Source organism: Rhagoletis zephyria, unplaced genomic scaffold, assembly GCF_001687245.7.
Source record: "Rhagoletis zephyria isolate East Lansing unplaced genomic scaffold, Rhagoletis_zephyria_1.1 Rzeph_scaffold_00487, whole genome shotgun sequence".
In the NCBI taxonomy this organism is placed as follows: Eukaryota; Metazoa; Arthropoda; class Insecta; order Diptera; family Tephritidae; genus Rhagoletis; species Rhagoletis zephyria.
Genome location: NW_016157571.1, coordinates 104,089 through 114,359, shown reverse-complemented (window position 1 = coordinate 114,359; position 10,271 = coordinate 104,089). Strand labels below are relative to the sequence as shown.

The window sequence follows — 10,271 nt, the reverse complement described above, 5'->3', positions numbered from 1 at the left end:
AAAATAAAAGTCCTTTCCTAGTAATAAACAAACCGCTTATCCAAATTAAACAAGTTTGGTATCAACTGAAAGAGGACTAAAATAGCTTTAGGACTGAAAAATTTAAACGAGGATAGCCAGCAGGAAGCTAGCTATTGAAAAATATTTAAATAAAAAATGTTTTTTAATTATCATAGAACAAACCGTGGTTCAGGTATATGCATATCTTTTGTATAAAATTATAAGAAAAAAAAATATATGTATATAAATAAAAGTGGTAGCCTTCGATAGTCATTTCTAGTTAAAAGCTATTTGAGTCCTCTTTCGTTTGGTACCAAATTTGTTTAATTTGGATAAGCGGTTTGTTAACTATCCGGAAAGACTTTTACTTCGAACTTAAAAAATATCTGGCCAACTGTAGGAAAACAAGTAATTTTTAGCAAAAAAACTACTTAAAAAAATATATGTATATGTATATATATATTTCATGATCAAGTGATCGGATCTAAACCAAATTAGTATGGGACCACCTCTGAGATACTACCTTTCTGGCCCAAAGTTATGCGGTAACATACATAAAAAAAAAAAAAAATTCCGACGAACTGATAACCTCCTCCTTTTTGGAGGTCGGTTAAAAATAACTGCTACTTACGGTCTCTGCATTTAACGACACAGTTCGCTACCTCAGTAGCACAAATATTTCAGACATGAACGTCTACTGTTACTGTGAACCGGACGAGGAAGCGTCAAACTTCCTCATCTATTTATTTGGCGTAATACTGAACGTATTTCCAATTTTGGGAAAGGACATTGAGGTGTTAGGACGGAGGATCACGTTGTAGGTCGCGATTTGTATGACCTACAATAACACCAAAAACCACTGCTTTACTTGACTTATTTATCAATATTTATTAAAACAATTTGTTTTTTGTTACAGTAAATGAAATATTAAATTCCACTATCTTTAGCTTAATACTTTTATCCCCACTTACAACCGAACTCATTAAATATTCAGCTGGTGGCAGAAAAGCGGCACTGATTTGAAACATTGTCGGCAAATTATTTACGGTGACATTTCCCTGTAAAAGAGATTTATTTAAGTAAAAATATAGCGTTTGTAAAACTCTACACAGTTTAAAGCTTAGAACCCATATCTTAAGAAAACTCCCAAGAAAGATTTGTCGTTATTTCGGTTGCTTAAAAAAGTAAATTTTCTTGAAGAAAAAAGCAAACGAGCATTTATTTCTTGAGAGCTGCAAACTGATTTAAGAAATATTTATAGAAGAATATTTTTTTTTTTGATTTCTTGCGCGCTTTTTATATGAATTTTTCGTTTTTCTTGAAAGCTCGGTTCTAAGCTTAATATTCGAAAACTTTACCGAAAGAGGACAGCGAATGTTACGTATATATTTTTCTCCAATATTAAGCAGAAAATCCATAAAGTAATTATTTGTTTTTACTTGAGAGAAATTGCAAAAGTTCCGCACAGCACCGAACGACGTGATTTGGTATTTTGTTGCAACTTTCCGATACAGCTCAATGCGTAGCTAAGCAAGTAAAATAAATACAATGAAAACTTTGAATTTTGTTTTTAAAATCTTTGATAAATTTTCATAACTCACCCAAACCTCATCTATTTGCCGGGCGAAATAGCAACCGATGCTGAGGATCGAGTACTTTACTTTGCCCCGCGAACTCGCAAAAATACAGTAGCTATGACTGCATATATCCGGATTGAAGTAGCTTTTGTGATTGGGTACGGTTACATCAGTAAGCTTAATAATTAAAAAGAAAAAGAATTTTACATATTTGTGCATACATGTATGTATGTATGTACATTAGAGTGGTCCAAAATAAAATAAAGTGTGAATTTGAATGCCGCGCACCCCCTACGATTGTTCTGAGCCGAAAAAATATACCCCTACTTTTTTATTTTGAAATGGCAAAAATATTTAGAGAGTGCTCGCAGCGCTTAAAGTTTTCCATGTATTTTATATGGGGAAAAATACTTTTCGTAGAAATGGTATAAAATTGTTTTCGGTCGGAAAATTGTGGTTCTCTTCAGGAGACTTCCAATATTAATATCCAATTGTTTATTGAACCCTTTTTAAATATTAAACATTTTTTTATTGGTCCTCCCATTGCATTTTCTGTGAGTTTTGGAGGGCCTATAAAATATAGTTACCATGAAAAAATGGTTAAAGGCACAATTGGGTATTATTACCGGGAATCTCCTGAAGATAAGCAAAGTTCTCCGATCGACAAATATTGATTTTCAAGAATCCTACACTATTTCTACGAAAACTTTTAGCGCTTTGAGCACTCCCTAATTTTATTTTTTTTTTTTCAAAATAAAAAAACACCGAACCGAAATGTACTCGTACTTACTATGACTCTGAACTGCGAGAACGCATAGCTAATGAATAGTAAAGTCCTCAAGCGCATTTCGATGACCATCCAAAACAAGACTAAAACAATTTTGTATGTTTTTATTTACTTCATAGAATAATTATAATAGTTAGGAAACTACTGAAGCGGAAAATATTGGTTAATTATAGTTACAACAATTATCTAAGTAAATTATTTATTTATGCAGAGCATACAACATCAATTAAATATAACAAAAACAGTTAAATTTTTAGTAGCGATAACATGTCGTTCGAAAGTGAATTTAAAAATACAGCATATCGACGGCTGAGTGGAAGATCGACCTATCTAAGATTTTGATTGAAAAACGCACTAACTGAACTGAAAATTTGTTAATAAGAGCATTTTTAGGAAGTATAAACGATATAAAAACTGCACTTAAACATTGTAAAATAAAACTCATTGTTTACGATCAGTGATTGGGAACTGCCAAATGCGATTGTCAAAATGCAAGAAGATATTAATTCTCTGTATCAATGGCGGAGTTCAAAAAAAAAAAACTAAACATGAAAACGAAAAATGTTATGATAATGTCTAGAACGGGAAATGTTGATGACTCTCTCAGACTTGGAATTGATAGTCAAAGATGAAAATATTTAAGAAGTGAAAAGTGTCAAGTACCTCGGAGTATAAATAGACAACAAACTGTAGTTTGATGAACCAGTTGAGTATAGTTGAGACAAAAATATTGCTAAAAAAAATTGGTCTTATAAAAAGATCGTGTACATTTTTGGGAAGAAGATATATTTAGCCGTGGTGTGTAGGTCAATAGTAGAACCACAATTTATATACAATTTCCCAACGATGGGAATCACATGTTGGTAAGCTGCAAAAAATGCAAAACCGAGCGATGAGATTTATCCTTAACAAACCGTACGACACACCCACACGACGTATGCCTGTAGCTTTGAATTGGTTAAGCGTGAAGCAACACGTTTTTTTTTTAATCATGCTATGCAATTTGTATACAACATTAACGAAAATCTTCGATATATAAATGAAACCCATAAATATTTATATATAATGCGTATGTTATGCCAAAATATAAACTTAATTTTCGTTTCTGAAAAAAGGTGTTTTGCTATGTTACATTTGTTTCTACAAAATATAATAAATCTAAACTTAAACAATTAGCTGAAAAAAGGCGAAACGACATTTAGAACAAATGAATTTTAACCAATCATGATCGTGTGTTTCGCTTTTCCTCCGCATCTTCTTGAGCTATAAGTCTATGTTACACGTAGTTTACACTTAGATATAATCAATTTAAGTAATAGGTAGTAATAAGTTTAGATAATAAGTAAGTTAAGGCATTGACTCTGTTTTACATATATATTAAGAGAGGATAACTGCTTCGAACTCCAAAGTATGGAAAGGAAGAAAATATTTTATAAAGGCCTAAAGTGCTTCAATGAATTATTAGTGGTTACAAAAATTGTGATACCACTACTCTTTTCAAGAGAGTGATCTATTATAAACAGCGTGGATTGGAAACTAGGCCTTTCCCACACCAATTTGGATCGGACTAGGTGGATCGGAGAGTCGGCCTTTTCGACCACCCAGATTACATTAAAAATCTAAGACAATTAGACAATAAATGAGCGGATACGAAACTAGGCCTTTCCAACCGCCATGACAGCGCGACTGAAAAATTTCCTGTAGAGCATATTTTAGTTTTTATTAAATTTTAAGATAGTTGAAATCTTTGTTAAAATATAAGTCTAACAGAGTGTGAATCATAAAAAATAAAAAATAAACCATAGTCCGACAAGATCGGCCTAAAGGTCAGTGTTGCCACACATGGGCTTTTCCTACCAAAACTGGTAGATTTCTTCGCCGCAGTTTTTTTAGGCGTCTTCATTCGCGGTCATGAAAAAAAATTAAAAATCCGTTTTTTCGCTCTCCTGTAAAATTTGAGTGCCGGAAGATAGGCGGTTTTGCAATTGGTTGATGGGCGGTTTTGAAAAAACATCGACGATATGTATATATGTATCTTTCTTAGGCCGAAAAGAAAACATTTGGGCGGTATGCGTCTCCTTATATTCTGAGGCACTCGAATGTGAACGATAATTATGTATTTATTTATTTTTACCCAGGATGGAATACGACCTGGCGGACCTACACATACATACATACATATATACGTGTTTATTAATGTATCATTTTTTACTTCAGGTTTTTAAAAATCCAAATTGTTCTCAACTTCCGGTTTCCCATTCCCACTAAATCTACACACATACAAATCACCTAAGTAAAATGTGACACCTGGTAGCGGCAATTGAGCCTAATAATAAAGCCGTAAAATCTAGGCAGCGCCGCTCAGCAAATAATAATAATCAATACCAAATTGTGTAGTCAACGAGGAAAATTACAGCTTCAATTGCAGCAGCCACTCGCGGTATACACATACTTACTTAATTTTATGTAATACCTATTCGGCCCCCCCCTCTCACCGCTTGTCACTATTCCCTCTACTCTCTTCTAAGTCCTTAAGCTGCTTTGGAGCTTTTGTTAAATCACCCTAATTAATTACCAACTCATTTGACAGCGATTTGAATGAGCAATAAATAATAAAATGATTCTATAAATCATCTTCATTCGCCAACTTGAAGTTGTGGTGGTGGAGTAAACGCATCCACGTCAGAGTTGGCTAAGCCCGTCGTAGCTGTGGTTGGAGCGTTTGCATTTGCGCAAAATATTGGCGCGGCGTGACGCTGCCACCACTGACAACAATACACCTTTGTAAGTACTTAGTTAAGCACATGAGAAAGTGTAATATCGGCATACGTACATACATACATACATCATATATACATATGTATGTGTATGTGTATGTGTATGCAATATTTGCTAGCTGAAGTTTACTAGTGCATACATACATATGTACATATGTATATGAAAGGCATTTTTGTGACCGGCTCCTGATCTACCACCGCCGCGCAGCTGTGCGCATAATCGCTTCTGCATTAAGGCCCACTAACAACACAACACAACAAATAGGCAAAGTACCAGAATGTCTGTGCATGCAAATACATGCGGTGCGTGTGTGTGTGTAAGTGAATAAAAGCTGAATATCTATGTGGCATTTACATGGCTGAAGAAAGCCAAAGCCAATAGAAGGTATTTTCACGTTGCAGTGCACTGGATGTGCGCCGCCGCCGATCAATATTTATAAGTTAAAGAGCCAAAGGCCTTTTAGGGTAAAAATAAATATACGCAAACGCACATTCAAATGCACATACATACCCTGCAGAGAAACCGCGGACTAGTGAATCCAATTTCTAGTTCCGTACTAGGTCTTTATCGCCAAAAAGGAACTAGTCCGATAGGAACTATATCCCCACCAGTCCAAAATCGGCGAAAAGTGGTACTTTTAAGAAACTAGTTTTTTCAGTTTTTTTCACTACAAATCTATATCTAAAGTGACGAATTTAGAATTGGTTCGGAACTATAGAAAAAGGGATGCAGCGGGGGGCTTGTTTACTTTACATAGATATGTGTTCGGCGGCTTTTTCGTTCAAATACGCTTCTATTCTGTGCTTCGCAGATGCTATTTCATAGTTTGGTAATACAAAACAAAGCTTTGTGTTAACATATTAACATCTTGGGGCCGTCTGGAATCTAACCAATAACAGCGAGCACCTCTGCAAAGTCAGCTACAGCAAGGTATGTAAACGTACATTTCTTACAATCATTCAAACAAATTTAATTTCAAATTGAAAAAACGTTTCTTTGAAAATAATGTAAAATCGCACACGGAAGAACCGAAAAGATTGAAAAATCATGATACTTTTTTCTTTCGTCTGTCGATTTTAGAACTGGTTCGGAACTATAGAATTTAGGACTAGTTCGGAACTATCGAAAAAGGGATGCAGCGGGGGGCAATTGACACTTCCTAGGACATCGCCATGTTAAATTCGCCAGTTGCTTGCATGCAAAAGAGATTTATCGCGAACCAGTACTGGGTCTAAATGTACTAGAAGCGCCCCAGTTCAGAACTAGAGATTTTCCCCACAGGGTACATATGTATCCAATCCGCGTCTGTATGTATGTATGTGTGTGTGTGTGCATGCATGTCTTCCCATTTTTTGCCACTTTTAGGAATTGCTCTCAATGAAATTGCCTAACAAGACAGCTAACATTCCTACTTACNTCAACAAGATGGCGCTACATGCCACACAGCTCGCGATTCTATGGCCATTTTGAGGGAAAACTTCGGAGAACAATTCATCTCAAGAAATGGACCGGTAAGTTGGCCACCAAGATCATGCGATTTGACGCCTTTAGACTATTTTTTGTGGGGCTACGTCAAGTCTAAAGTCTACAGAAATAAGCCAGCAACTATTCCAGCTTTGGAAGACAACATTTCCGAAGAAATTCGGGCTATTCCGGCCGAAATGCTCGAAAAAGTTGCCCAAAATTGGACTTTCCGAATGGACCACCTAAGACGCAGCCGCGGTCAACATTTAAATGAAATTATCTTCAAAAAGTAAATGTCATGGACCAATCTAACGTTTCAAATAAAGAACCGATGAGATTTTGCAAATTTTATGCGTTTTTTTTAAAAAAAAAGTTATCAAGCTCTTAAAAAATCACCCGTTACATACATACTTACTTAGTTGGACAGTTGCCGTTGCTTGGCATGCCAACGACCCAGTAAACGATGTGTGGCGAAACGAGAAAGCGCACCAACACAAAACCACAATCATCCACAGCCACACCATGAACTTGGTCGATGGACAACAGAACTCTAACTAGTCAACCGTTCAATTCCATCGCTTATGATTTAACGCACTAGCCGCAATCTCAGCGGCAGAGCAGCACGGGCAACGGGTGAAAGAATGTCCGTACATACATACATACATATGTACGCACACGTGTCCAAGGAAACAGTAACAGAGTAACAACAGCGGCAACAATAATCCGGAATTTGCTGTCGTTGGCTTCTTGCTTTGCATGTCAGAATGTTAACACGCGCTCCAGCTGCTTGTATGTGTTTGTGTTTTTGCGCCTTATCCTTTATTGGGCCCGCTTTGAACACACACGAAAACCCTGACATTAAGCATTAGTTCCGTAAGGACGATGGCCGTTGCTGCGACGACGCTGCCTATCCAAATTCTCAGGCTTTCGTTTTCGTAGTATGCTACAGATTCTGGTCTACGCATCTCCCTATTAGATGGCTTCATCGCATAGCGCATCGCCTTCCACCAAAGACATTCTTCCTGGAAAAAATGCAAAAAAGAACTTTTTATAAAGTAAAGGTAAAAAAAACCCAATCCAATCCTTCCATTGGAGAAATCACAACACTAATTTTGGTAGGGTTTGTGCAGAGTCAATTCTTGTGCCCAAAGTCTCAATCGTATTCAGTACTGTTTGCACTTTCATCAAACACAGCTGTGAGAAGTTGGCCCAAATAGGCATCCTTATACGTGAAAAGCAGGCGGCAGACAACAGGCAGGGGCCGTGCTTTCATTCTGGTCAGGGTGGACAATTGAAGTAGCGGCTATCATATCGCCGTTCTAAGCAATGACGAGATCCCGATCTGTATGTCTCCGAAATGAGGACCTAGCAACCTGATATGTGTTCTAGGACATTGAAGAACTCTACAATCTCTTCGACAGCTTATAGTGAATCTCTCCTGGGTCCAGGGCAAAATGGTATTTCAGGAAATTAGGAAGCAGACGTTTGTGCGAGAAAGGAATATGAGATTGGATTAGGGGAATGTGGTCAAAGCATACAACCTAACTGCGATCCCAATTCTAACGTGTAAAGGAGACGATTGCAGCAGCTCGGTAACTGCTCGGAGTGAACGAAGAAAATGTAGTTTACAAAAGCTCTCAAAACCGAGCGGGCGCTAGATCATTAGCCATATAGCTGGAAGGCTCGTAGTATCGCATATCTATTACTGGAGAAGAAGGAGATTTGAGAGGTGGATGCAGAATCCATTCAGGTTTTCTATGTGAGCGCTCGCACTACGTACAGATTTTTCTACGGCACACTGTGGGCTAAATTGCATCTTTTTGGATTACAGCCCAATATAACGAGAAGGAGTAGAGATAGCCTCTAGCTTCAACTATTAAACGACATAATTCGAACTTTATTATTACCATTCCATACCGGAATGCATTCCAGTTTTGGGTTAGCTCTGCAAGAGAACAAAATTTAATGTCAAAAACATTCCCACAAAAGAACCAAATGCGAACAAAAGTTTTGAGCTCAGTTTTAGCGGGAATAAAATGAGAACAAAAGGTTTGGGGATGTTTCCGTAAAGAAGAAAATGCGAATAAAACTCTCCGGAACGTTTTCAAGAAGAACATAATGAGAACGAAACTTTCGCGAACGTTTCCAATGAGAACAAGATGAGAACGAAAGTATCGAGAACGTTTTCAAGGAAGATCTAATTAGAACAAAAGTCTGAAGAAAATACTGCTAGAGAAAAAAACCGAAAACAAAAGCTCTGAGAACTTAACGTTAAGAATTAAAGGGGCGTCTCAGTATTGTGATGAAAAACCTTTTCAGTGATCGCCACGATTGTTTGTTCTATCTCAGATCGTTTTTCATTGGGGTGCAACAATTTTGCATTTTCTGTGCAAGATAGTTCGCGCCTTAAGTCTTTCGTTAACTTACCTAATTTACATAGTTATATTTCAGTTCTTTTTTGATTAACTTTAATATTCAAACATTTCAAACTAATGAATGCCATATGAAAATATTTGTCCCCGCTTCCGCGTTTCCATCTCTGTCAGAAAGTTACTGAGACTTGAATTCCCAAATTATTATTCGAGTGAAAGTTTCTTAGACTTTTGTTCCCGTTAAGTTCTTTTCCAAAATGTTCCGGAAACTTTTGTTCCTATTTTGTTATCTTTGAAATGTTCCTAAAAGTATTGTTCGAAATTTGTTCTCTTTGGGAACGTTCCACAGTTTTGGGCGTGAAGCGTTCTTGAACACAAAACTACGAGAACGAAATTAAGTATCGATCATACCTATTGTTCTCGGTCCCTGATTATTATTTTTCGTTATGATATGAAATTAAATTTCACCTATAGTACGGTATAATGCCCAACTGGAAAGTCTCGCTGCAAAGAAAATCACATAGCTAGCCTATTGTGGAGCAAAAGCCAGCAACGAGCATTTTAAATCTTCTACTGTAGGTAGCGAGAATATGTCACATTGCTTACTGAATTAAAAAAACTAGTGTTCGCCCAGCGGTTGAAATTCAACCGATAAAATTAAGGATAGTTTATGTAAGTTGAATGAGCTAAAATAACATTAGTTGGAATGGGTTAAGTGGAGGGGAGTTTAGCTTAGTACTTGGCATAACATAACATAACCATAACATGAGAATAAATAACATAACATATGAAGCATAACACACCACAATATTACATCGCACACTCTTCAGTTGTATTTCCTTTTTATCCCTTTTTTCACCTCTATCTAAATCTTATTTATTTTGGTTCATTTTATGCCAAATGATGTTGCCTTTGATGCCACATCAAGTGATATCATGTCATGTGGTGAAATTGGGTGTGGTGAGCTGCGGTGTGGTGGAATTGGGTGTAGAAGTTACGGTGTGGTGAATTTAGGTGTGGTGGATTCAGGTGTGGTGAGTTAAGTTATGGTGAGAAAGTTGAGGTGTGGTGAGTTGAGGTGAGTTAAGGTGTGGTGAGAAAGTTGAGGTGTGGTGAATTAAGGGTGGTGGATTTAGGTGTGTTGGATTTAGGTGCGGGGGTTAAGGTGTGGCGAGGTGAGGTGTGGTGAATTTAGGTGTGGGGAGTTAAAGTGTGGTGAATTAATGTGTGGTGAGCTCAGGTGGAGTAAGTTTTTAAGTTAAGATGAGTTAAAGTTAAGGGGTTATGATCTTT

The 10,271-nt window shown here is 36.9% G+C and overlaps 1 protein-coding gene across 1 annotated transcript in view; it reads right to left on the bottom strand.

Moving 5' to 3' along the window:
• Positions 1 to 797: 797 nt before the first annotated feature.
• LOC108359896 (uncharacterized) overlaps positions 798 to 10,271 on the bottom strand; it is a 26,929-nt gene continuing 17,455 nt past the window's right edge. Inside the window, exons 2-5 of the mRNA XM_017611972.1 lie at positions 1,602 to 1,754; positions 1,440 to 1,526; positions 972 to 1,058; positions 798 to 872 (exon numbers count right to left, since the gene is read on the bottom strand). Of these exons, the coding sequence (XP_017467461.1) occupies positions 798 to 872; positions 972 to 1,058; positions 1,440 to 1,526; positions 1,602 to 1,754 (402 nt within the window). The remainder of the gene's footprint in view (positions 873 to 971; positions 1,059 to 1,439; positions 1,527 to 1,601; positions 1,755 to 10,271) is intronic.